Raw genomic sequence first — 12,231 nt, forward strand, 5'->3', positions numbered from 1 at the left:
CTGTAACTACAATTTTGCGCTTTTTGACTATTGTTTACGCTGGTGCTTCATGAAAATGGCTTTCTTAAGAGCAGGCTGACTGACCTACATTAGTCTGTGTCTCCTCATAATGTCGTCATAGCGCTCTTGTCAACTTTTTCAGTCAGGAAATGTGCCCTCTGTTCCTGCATGGTCCATGACTAATCTGCATTCTGGAATATTGATTAATTTAGTCTCGTCATAATCGCAAATTTGTTTGTCACCGCCATAAGCGCACATACGCTGTTTTTCATTCTATTACTGTTATATTTCTGCGCCCTTTTGACTATAGCGATAATTGATGCCTTGTTATTGCACAGATACCACTTTTTGAAAATATGCTTCCGAATTTCAGTGTTTGAAGGTGAGACATGGGTTTCTTCTTTTGGGGGGGCCAGTGTCCTACTATCATATATATGTACAGTTATTAATTGTGCTGCTCTGTATATTCCGACACTTTGCCATATTTTTTGTGCTCACATATAAGTATTTCATCACACGGAAAGACGCCTTCACGTATTTTCAAAGTTTCCATCAAGCCTATTCTTCAAATGTCTGCTACCAAGCAAGGAAATAAGACTCCTAAACCACTTCTTTTCGCAGAAGCTCTTAAACAGTCTACTACTATGCCAACGAAAGGCCATGCATCCTCCTCGGCCCCTCACGCTGCGCCCTCTAATGGTGGGCAAGCGTCGGCGGCAACTATGCAGCGTATTCTGCATGAAATATCTGAGGTTATTCGCCGACTAGATGACATGAACCTTACAATCACGTCCTTGGCTGAGGAGACTAAATCAATTAGAGCAGAAATCTCCAGCTTCCATGTGAAGGTTGAATCCCTGGACTCCAGAGTTCTGGCAATGGAGAAACGATTTGATTCCCTTCCAAACAAAGAACAAGACCTTTTATTCTTACATAGCAAGCTCACTGATTTGGAAGATCGTAGTAGGAGGGACAACATCCGTTTTTTTGGTTTTCCAGAGCGCATTGAAGGACAAAACTCCAGTGCATTTTTGTGTCGTATACTTCCAAAGCTGACTGGCATTTCTTTCACTCCACCTTTGGAGATACAGCGGGCTCATAGACTTGGCCCCCCACGCAATGATCCTGCTGCGCGGCCACGACCGATCATTGCCTGTTTCCTCCGTCACGATCAAACAAGACAATTATTGGCTGCTGCTCGGCTACAAGGTTCTTTTTCCTTTGATGGCCATCGGATTCATATGGCAGCTGATTTCTCTAAAGAAACAAATGAGCGGCGGAAAGCCTTTCTTTCTATGCGACCTCAATTACGTCAATTAGGCATTAAGTATGGCCTATTTGAACCAGCACGTTTTCGCATCACCAAAGATGGAGTTTCAAAGGACTTTCATGATCCAGAGCATCTTCAGCAATTCTTGGACTGTCTTCAACCTCAAGATATGGAAGTTCTCACTCCATCTTCGCAGCAGGCTCAGTCCCATTCTCCCTATAAGTCTTCTACTCCATTGCCAGACCGCAGCAGACGCCCTCCTAATAGTCCTCGGCCTCGTGGTAGGGACCTTGAAAGACTTCACCGCTCACAAGAAGATAGGAAGTCAGCAATACAGTCGGTCTCAGCAGCCACATTCCCACAAGACTTACAAAGGGACAAGTCCCGCTCTCCTCTTAAAACCCCTTCGGATGCGGACTGAATAATACTTCCTCATGTGGGAAAAATCACTTCTTGACTTATTGGCAGTTTATCGTAGACTTTCGGTCCTTGCGGGCCTTGTTTATATTGTTAAACCATTATTATATATCTTTGGCATTTTCGCTGTTATAATATCTGATTGCCTTTTCTTTCTTACCTCTTTTCTCACTAACTTCTTATCTTACCTCTTTTCCTTTTCACTTTGCCTTCTGCTATATCTCTGCCTTATAATGCTATTCTTTTATCTCCCTGTATTTCTCACTTTTCATGCTACAATTTTATTGCATATTCTCAACTGGTTTTGCAGTTACCCGGGTGCATTGGCGCCTAATTGTTTGATTATAGTTGTATCACCTTATTTGCTCGTATGCATATTGGTATAGATTTTTGATATATGTGTATGATATGTTTTATACGCTTAGGTTACCTCACATTTAATTACTGTAAGATCTCTCCTCTTCTGTAGTGTTGCTTCTCAACCTCTATTTGGCTCTCTCTACCTTCTTCTGTTCTTTTTATATTGCTCTTTTGGGCTTCCCTTCTATATTATTAATGCCTTCTTAATTGCTTCTCTCTTTCTGTGGGGTCTTTTCCCGCGGCGGCGCTCTAGTGCGCCCAGACCCGCGGGTAACAGTCTTACGGTTTCTTGTTCTTTACTCGCTAGTATTCCATAATTTCTTTATTATTGTACTATTTTCTAAATCTTACCTCCTTTCGTCTTTATCTTTTTCTTGTTTTCTTTATGCATTTCATCTAGATTAGAAGTACTACTTCCACTTATATTCTTTCTGTTTCCTCTTTCTTTTGTCATTTCTCTCCCTTTTCCTTTTGTTTGGTTCACTACGTTGTTTTGTGCTTTATATTATCTTCTTCCTCCTGATTTTTGCTCTATTCTACTATGACACAGGCACATTCTCTGAATGCGATCACCTGGAATGTACATGGCCTCACTCATTACATAAAGCGGAAGAAAGTACTCTCCTATCTCCAGACCAAACATGTAGATGTGGCCTTGCTTCAGGAGACCCATTTGGATGCTCTGGAGTCGGACAAACTTTGCAGAGACTGGGTGGGCAAGGTTATCCATAGTAGTGTTCAACAAGACGATTCCTCAGACACAGGCCCTCTCCGCAAATGTGGAGTAGCAATCCTCCTTCGCAAATCCCTCCCGGTCACTGTCTCTAAAACATGGTCAGATGTAAATGGCCGTTATGTATTTGCCAAACTTAAAATTGGAGAGTCTCACATTTGTGTAGGGTCTGTTTATGCCCCTACGGGTACCAAAAAAACATTCTTTCTTCAACTTTCCCGTTTACTGCTTGAAATTAATGCATCACAATATTTGATTGGCGGAGACTGGAATGTGACGCAAGATTCCATTTTAGACAAAACTGGCCCATTAGACAGGGGCAATGCGTCAGACAGAGCCTTGTTGGGGGACATCATATCAGATATCGGACTGGTTGACCATTGGCGTTTTAGCCATCCAAAGGATAAGGAATATACTTTCTTTTCTTCGGCCCATGGTACATTTTCTCGTCTTGATTATTTCCTTATTTCTCATAACACAGTTCAATTTGTTACAGACTCTTGCATCCTGGAAGCGGCCTTGTCTGATCACTCTCCGGTTCTCCTTTCCCTTGATCTGGGTCTCTCTCGGCCTGGGCGTAAACCATGGCGTATGAGCATCCAACGCCACAGGACTCCTGCTGGTAAGGCCCAACTGCAATCTCACCTTCAAAATTATCTTTCTACTAACCAGGGGTCTGTCACCTCCAGCAGGACTCTTTGGGCCGCGGCGAAGGCTACTTTGAGGGGGCAATTAATGCGTGATGCAGCAATTGCTAATAAACAAAATGCAAGGAGACAAAGTGAGCTCGAATCTGATATACAAACTTATTCTCGCTTATACACCGCATCTCCGTCTTTACAAAACCGCAAATTACTAGAGCAAGCTCGAATGGCCTTAAATAGCCTTTTTACATCCAAAGCAGAATTCGCTTTACAGAAAATGAAAGGCCGGCATTACGAGCAAGGGGAAAAGGCGGGAAGGTTATTAGCCGCGCAGCTGCGTCAGAGGGAGGCGTCCATGGCCATTCCGGCCATTAGATCTACGCAAGGTCACCTGTGCACGAAACCTCAAGACATCGTTAATGAGTTCGCCTCTTTTTACGAATCTCTTTACACCTCCGATAGTAGAATGGATACGGATAAAATGACAGCATTTCTTGCAAAAGTACATCTTCCTTCTCTTTCGGCGGAGGGCAGAGCCATCCTAGAGGGTGAAATAACCAGAGATGAGGTCTCTAGTGCGATTACTGCCCTGCCCTATCACAAGGCTCCTGGTGAGGATGGATTTCCCCCTGAGTTCTATCGCTGGGCAGGTCACAATATTATTGATACCCTGCATACTGCATTCCAGGAGGCGGATAGTTCATCTTCACTAGGACCTCTTTCTAACAAGGCTATTATTGTCGTGCTTCCAAAGCCAGGTAAGGACCCCCAGCTCTGCAGTAGCTATCGCCCCATCTCTTTATTGAATACTGATATTAAAATTCTGGCCAGCATCCTTGCTTCGCGTTTGCGTAAGGTCTTGCCTTCCTTGATACACCATTCTCAAGTAGGCTTTGTACCGGGTCGATCCTCTAGGAATCATCTGCGTTCTCTGGCCCATGCATTATGGTCGGCTCAACATCTTAAGGATGATGCGTTAGCCCTTTCACTTGACGCAGAAAAGGCGTTCGACCGCATCGAATGGAACTATCTCTTCAAGGTCATGGATAGATTTGGTTTAGGCAAGAAATTTATTGATAAGGTACGCTTATTATATGATCATCCTTCTGCTCAGGTAAATTGTGGTGGGTTTCTATCACACACCTTTACTATTAAGAGAGGGACACGTCAAGGATGTCCACTATCCCCCCTTTTGTTTCTTCTGGCTATGGAGCCCTTGGCCGCCACCATTCGTCAATCGGATGAGGTCTCTGGTGTCCCCCTTCCAATTGGACATTCTAAAATATACTTATATGCTGATGATATACTACTCACACTTACTCGTCTTCCCCGGTCGATTCCTTCTCTTCTTCACATTATTAATGATTTCTCCTCTTTTTCAGGTTATAAGATTAATTGGGACAAGAGTGAAGCTTTACCCATCTCTAACGGTACCACCAAAGCAGCCATTTTTGGATTCCCTTTTCATTGGCAGCCTTCACGCCTTAAATACTTGGGTGTCCTCGTTAATAAAGGATTGCAAGACATGGTTGCAGATAATTTATCTCCTCTTATATCCCAAATGCAACGGGATTTTGACAAATGGAAGGCTTTGGGCCTTTCTCTTTGGGGCAGAACTCAGGCTGTTAAAATGGTTACCCTTCCGAGATTTATATACATTCTAGGTATGCTTCCTTTGCAGATCCCTCTATCCTTACTTCGATCAATAGATGCCCAGATTAAAACCTTCATCTGGGGTACTATGAAGCCGCGACTTGCTATCACTAAGTTGAAGGCTCACCAATTATCTGGCGGAATCGGTCTTCCTTCTATTGAACACTACTCTTTGGCGTTACATATTTCCCAAATCTCATATTTTTTACCTGGCATCAAGGATTTACCACAATGGGTTCAAATAGAAAGACATCTTCTATCCTCGGAATCAAACCTTTCTCCTCTGTATGGTACTGGCTCTAGTCGTTCTGACCCAAAAAACCCGATACTATCCGCCATGCATAAATCCTGGCAGAGAAGTCGCAGATTATTAGGCTTAAACTCCAGAATACATGCTAAGGCTCCCTTGTGGAATAATTCGGGGATCCGTATTAATGGCCGTATGTTATCCTGGTCTGAATGGCGAGCTGCAGGTATTCTCTATCCGGATCAACTCCTACATGATGGGGATTTTAAGTCATTCTCTCAACTCAGGGTAGAATTTGATCTTCCCCTTCATCATTCTTCCAAATATCTTCAACTCCAACAATGTTTAAAGACACATATGGGATCATCACCATGGCTCCTGCAGGATTCCCCTATATTATCCTATTTGCACATTTGGGGGAAATTTAAGGGTGTTACTTCTGGTATATACAAAATTTTTTCATCTCATCTTTTTTCTAAATCTCTTTCACATGATCTCCAGCGTAAATGGCAATCTCGTCTCTCCATTTCCTTTTCCGATGCTGAGTGGGATTTGATTCTAGAGAATTTAAATAAGGGAGCTCGTGAATCAAGGCTTAAATTTTGTCTTTTTAAAATTCTGCATGATTGGCACTGGTCTCCTGTCAAATTACACCAAGCTGGTCTTCTCTCGCATTCTAACTGCTGGAGATGCTTCAATTCAGGTTGTGATATTACTCATATCATTTGTGAATGCCCTAGTATTCAACCCTATTGGACTTTTATTGGTGCTACCTTGAAATCCACCATGCCCCTAAAATTGCCACTTACATCTACTAACATTCTCCTACATGACTTACGTCATTCCCCAAAGCTCACGAAGCCACAACTCCGTCTTTTTCATACTTCAATTGCTACTGCCAAAATATGTATACTGCGTCATTGGAAATCAACTTTGCCTCCATCACAGGAGGATTGGTTGGTGGCCATGATGCAAACTGCTTCCCATGAACGTACAATCTATAATCTTCAAGATCAAAATGACACCTTTCTTCGAATATGGTCTCCATTTCTTAAATCAAATGCTGCTGACCCTCCGGCCTCCACTTCTACTCAAACACACTAATCAACTTTCACTTTTCTGTCCTCTGTTCCCTCACACTCATTTGCTTCCTCCGTTGTGGTACTCCTCTGCTTCTATTTAATTACCTTTCCTCTGTTCTATTTCTTTATATTTCCAGCACTCTTTATCCTACTATGTTTTTCTTCTTTCTTTTTTCCCTATTGCTCACTCTTATTATATGTTATTCTGGGTTTTGATATCTTCGTTGCATCAAGTTATATTTATCTATTTAAACGCATATTTATATCGTATTTATTTATCAATTTCTTATTCCATGATTCCTTCTAACATGTAATTATTCTTTTTTATTTACTATTGCATATGCTCTAATGTATTTGTCTTATAAAATTCAATAAAAAATTTCAACACAAAAAAAAGAAAACGTTTGCACTAAAGTGTCCCACCCACTAGCGCGGCAAAGCCAGCCAATAAGGGTGTCTCTGTGTTACACACTAGTCTGTGCTTGTGTGATTGGGCAAAATCAGACTGACCCGCCTAACGTCAGTGCTGGTGCCACTGGTGTGTTGGGTAAATTGGCTACATTGTGGCGCTACAAGCTCAGCTTAGCCCCCCCTGAACTTGCCGCAAGCAGTGCAAACCACGTGCTGCCATCAGTTTGCTCAGGCACACAGTGCTACGAGCACCCTGGACAGTTATGGAGGTGCTATAAATGCGTGACTTCACTTTAATGTTGGCGACTTTAATGCCTGTCACGGTAATCAGCCAGAGAAGGAATCAACCAGAAAAAGAACAAGCATTTGCAATGCAATAGGTTTTGCATTTACACAAGTTTAAGCTACTGGCATTGTAAATGACAATGCACTTTTTAAGTTTTAAAAACCAAAACATAAATAAAAGCATTGTCATTTACAGTGCCAATAGCTCAAACTCGTGTAAATGCAAAACCTAGTGCATTGCAAATGCTTGTTTTAAGAGCGGGTCAAAGTTGAGTTCCGATTGTGATCTGTCACTTGCCCATGGTGTGTGCTTTAAGTGCTTAATTTAAACAAGAGTGTGCATGTACTTGATTGGTGTTTCAAGGATTATCAGGTGTGGATTTAGTTTCCTCTGAGTAGTTGTGCTTCTTATCAGTTATTTAGCAGTTATAGGGGCTGACCCTCAGGTGCCATAACAGTGCCCAGGCGACTCCTAAGTCTGTATCTAAGATTCATATATGGGTATTCTCTTCAGTCTTGCAGTGTTTTGTTCCTCTAGTTGCAACACCTCTTTTCGAGCGTTTGCCAGGAGATCTTCTCTGCACTTGTGTCAAGGGGATCTGATGCAGGAACTGAGGTTCAGGTCGAGAGCTATATCCCAGTCTCACAGTAGTGGGGCAGCACATCACCGGCACCCCCAGTCCCTAGTGGCATGGAGTCTTCACCACGTAGCCTGCATCCCAGACCTGACCTCACCACCAACCTAAATTTAGCACCTGGCCAGGGGCACCAGGTGCCGACAGCCGCCCTGTTCAGTGCAATATTCCCTCGCAACCCTCTCGTGTGATGTAGAGAAAGTGGCCGCTTCTCCCTCATTTGGACAGTCCGGGAGAGGATCAGAAATCTAACCTCATTTGACCTTCAATGGAATCTCTAAATCCCCATGGATAGCATGGCATATTTGGATTCTTTTGATACTAGTTAAATCTACTTTCTACAGCTTTACAACTGCTTATTTGTAGCATGAAGCTGTTGTAAGTAAACATGTTTTGATTAGGGTGTGGTTTGATACAGAAGTGGGGAGTTAAAGAAAAGGTTTTTTCCCGAATGTACGTTTGGCACTGCTAGTAACCAGTCCTTAATTTGTAATCATGGTTTTTGACTGCAACAGTGCTGCAGTGTAGCAGACATGTTTTTGACAGGGCTTTCTTTCTTACAATATTGCAAAAGATCACGGGCAACTACAAACACTACTTAAGTTTACAGATCTGCAGATATTTAAATGTTATTGCATCAAGCATATTTACAATTTATTCTGCAGGGACTGATATTGGAAATAAACTGGGTGAAGCAGTCTGGATATATATACAAATTTGAAATGATTTTGGGCAAGTATATTATGGCCAAGCTTGGCCAAGTTTTTCTGAAGTGGCTGCTGCAATGAGAATGTGCACAAAAGATCTCTTTGAAGGTGGCTACTTTTCTGTGTTGGGTTACTGAGAACCGGATCATACAGTGATATTAATCAGATCGTGGCTTGTAAGGCACCTCTTTTGGACTCAGAAAATTAAGCTTTAAGGAGTTAAATCAGAGAACTTGCTGTGTTAGTTTGATACAATTTGTATGCATCTGAGCACAAGAGTCCTTTCCTATACTTACATAAGTACAAAATCCATTCCTCTTGATATTGTTTGGTCAAATTTGGAAAACCCTCTTGCTCTAAAGAAGCAATTTGATGTTGTTCGAGATCTATGAATACAGGCATAGATTTCACAAATCTGGTGTCCTTTTATCCAGGAGAAAGACCTCATTTTGACATTTAAATATTGAACACCTTCCTGAACATTTTAAAATTGAAATGTAATATGATTTGCCAGAGTTTTGTATGCTTCACTAATGGAGTTGCAAACAGTTATTGCAAAATAATTGTGCCCCTTCACTGAATCCCAAAACAGAAGGTCAGTTAAGTCTGCAGGCAGAAACTACAGAAAGGTACTGCTCCCTAGTAAAAATAATTTACTGTCAAGTAATCGAAGTGTTAGAATTTGAAGGTTTCCTTTTGGACCACTCATTCCCTCTGTTTGTTAGAATCTAGTTCTTGCAGGGTGGATGTGACAAATAAAATGGAGGCTGCAGTACATCCGATTTCTCTTATGGATAAAAATATCTTTGTCCAAGTCTAAAGTCATGCCTTTGATCCATACAGTGCAGTATATAACATAAGGTCGTGGTAGCGTACTTTTTCAATTGTAGCAAAACACAAAACATTAATGTCGGGTCGTGGTAGCGTACTTTTTCAATGGTAGCAAAACACAAATCATTAATTTGTCTGGTGCAAATCCAGATTATTTAATTTCAGGAAAAAGGAAGGAATCCCTATTGAAATTGCATTGAAAGCATAACCATTCAAAGACAAAACTGTTATTCGATGTACTTTAAATACAGTATCTTACAGTGCTCTCAGTGTGGAAAAGGAAAAATGAGGGAGGTAGGGGTTACGTGATAACGTGGAGGTAAGGGACAGGGAAAAGGTTTTAGTGACATAAGTGCATCAACATTTCCCTGTATGGTTCTTTTCCAGCCTCAGTGAGGTCAAATGTTCCATAAGATACACATAACTCGAATAGACAATAAATTATTCCTAAATAATGTCGCTGGAGTTTGTGTGATATGTGTTTGTCGACGTTTCGACCCCTATGGGCAGGACTGGTTGTTGTCCTTGCAGTGGGGTCTTCAGGACTGGGAGGAGCACCTAAGGAATAATTAGAGTATCGGTGTGAGGACAAATGGTCTAGAGTGGCGTTTGCTACTAGATGGGTAAGGTTCAGAGAATACCTACTATGTTTCAAAAGACGGGAGACCTCCGCCGTATGTATAGAGGACGTGGGCTTGGTGAGGCTCCTGCGAGAAAAATGGGAGGAGAGGGAAAAGGGGTCACATATGAGCTGGTCATCATTAACCCAGCAGCAAGGGCGTTGGTATCAAAAGAAAAACATGAGATAACTTACTCATGTCCTGGGAATGCAGCATGAATGGCTTACAGACGTGGGAGCAAATCACATAAATTCTAGAATAATAAAAGAGAGAGGGGTTCCTCATTGGTCATAGTTGGGAAAGGGGACTGAGGAATTACAACAAACACACAAATCACGTGGATTTGGAACAATGATGTCAAACATGATAAATGGCGCCACTGTAGGTGCGCACAAAGAGAGAGTAAAGACAGTGTGTTGGAGAGTATACTTAAAATGGTGGTGGGGCCAGTGAGGCTCGGAGGAAAACACGCATGAAGGCGCCAATACGATGGTTAAGAAAAATGAAGCTGCCAGGGCGGCCGGCTAGTTGAGAGAGGAAAAATCCCGTTGTGTACGCGAGGTGCGCGATGGAACAATGAATGAGGAGGGGATGAAACTGTACACACGGATGGGCACTCAAATGTGTGGACAGAGTAGAGTAAGCACTCTAGGCGGGAAAGACCAGGAGAAGATGCCAGCCAAGAGCTGTAGGGGCTGTGCGTGCGATCAAGCACTGTTGGATTTGAAACGGTGGCATTGCAACAGGGAGAGAGGTAGGCATAAGACTATGCGTGTAGGCCTATAGGATTCAAATCTGTGCGAACTGGACGCTAAATGTAGAACTAAGTGGAAAGACAGGCAGGGCTTCCGTGGGAGATGACCGGCAAGTTCAGAAATCAAAAGTCAGAAACCCAACCAAAACCGCTAAGCCAATTAACGTGGAATAGACTAACAAAACTGGATAGATGGTGAGGGAAAATGGGGCTGACGGCTTACCTTGGTAAATCGGTTCAGAGCGCGACGTGTCAACCGAGCCGTCACAGAGTGACTAGATATGTGATCGGCCTAGTGGGCGTGTCCAATGACGCGCTAATGGAAAACGTCATCGGAGCATGGGAAGAGACAGAACAAGTCCCAGGGTCACGCCAGGGAGTGTGTGAAAAATCATGTAGAAACATTGGAACATTACTAGAAGGGAGGGATCGGGTCTAAAGGCTTGAGTAGCTCTGCATAGGGGATGTAGGATGATACAAACGAATTGAATAGAAGGAGCTGGGAAGTGGTATTTCGCATCATGGTGCAATGGGAGATAACCGTAATGAATAAGGGGATATCTCATAAGTCCCTGGTGGGGTATGGTGGTGAGGGTAGATAATCTGACTAGAAATGTTGCAATTCACCGAGTCAAAACAAACACAAGATAGTTTTAGAAATTGTTGTGAATGACAACATATAGCAATAATGTAATGTAGAAGAATACATAAATGGGTCGTCCTGGTGTTTCAATAACAAAATCTCAACTAATCTACTCAGTGAAGGATGTATAGCGAATAGCACATCATTATTATCAGATAATACACTATATATGTCATGCCTTTGATCCATACAGTGACAAGCCTGTGAATAGGTTTTTTTTGTAGTGATTGTTATTGGGTGGGGTGCATTGGTCTGGACGTGAAAAATGGGTGCTGTCTGTAGAGTTTGTTTGGCAAGGCGAGGAAGAAAATCACAATTAATCACAAATCTCATCAGCCAAATTGTAGTATGGTTAGATGAAACAGAACAGAGTTTTTTATTAATTTGAACAAAAATTGCCATTCCATTGTTAGAAAACCCAGGTTTTTACAGTTCGGTTTTGTTTTCTTTCCCTTTCAGGTCAATCAAGGCAATGCGACCTCCATGTCCTCTTCTTCCCCTGTTGCTCAAGTCCACATGCCACCACCTCCTCAGCCCCAACCGTCCCCTCAGCCGGGACAGCCTACCTCTCAACCCAACTCTAATGTGAGGTGAGTCAAGCTTGTCTTTCCATTCACATTACTACAGAAGGTAGAACCCTTCATAGAAAAGTATTCTCGCTCTCGGTGCTTCATTAAGAACCCGGAAAGCTCTCCGTGCCCTGATGTGAATGATTGAGCATTATTTCCAATACTGCTCATGAATCATTTGACTGGTGCATAAAGCGCTGAGATTAAGTTTTATCATCAGCACCAAGGTACTATAAATGCAGTTAGAAGGTTGGGCTACAATGTCCGGTCAAAGGTGAGATGTAGGTACACTAGCAGAACATCATTGGAGCTGAGCGAACGTTGATTGGTGAAATCGTCCTGGGAATATTTGTGTTTGTACTGTGGCATG

At 42.4% G+C, this 12,231-nt stretch overlaps 1 protein-coding gene across 2 annotated transcripts in view; it reads left to right on the top strand.

Moving 5' to 3' along the window:
• The window catches only part of MED15 (mediator complex subunit 15), a 723,364-nt gene that overhangs the window by 384,419 nt on the left and 326,714 nt on the right, over positions 1-12,231 (top strand). For both annotated transcript variants that reach the window (XM_085634093.1, XM_085634094.1), the window contains exon 9: positions 11,752-11,882. In XM_085634093.1, the coding sequence (XP_085490219.1) occupies positions 11,752-11,882 (131 nt within the window). The remainder of the gene's footprint in view (positions 1-11,751; positions 11,883-12,231) is intronic.

This window comes from Triturus cristatus, chromosome 11 (assembly GCF_964204655.1).
Source record: "Triturus cristatus chromosome 11, aTriCri1.1, whole genome shotgun sequence".
Lineage (NCBI taxonomy): Eukaryota > Metazoa > Chordata > Amphibia > Caudata > Salamandridae > Triturus > Triturus cristatus.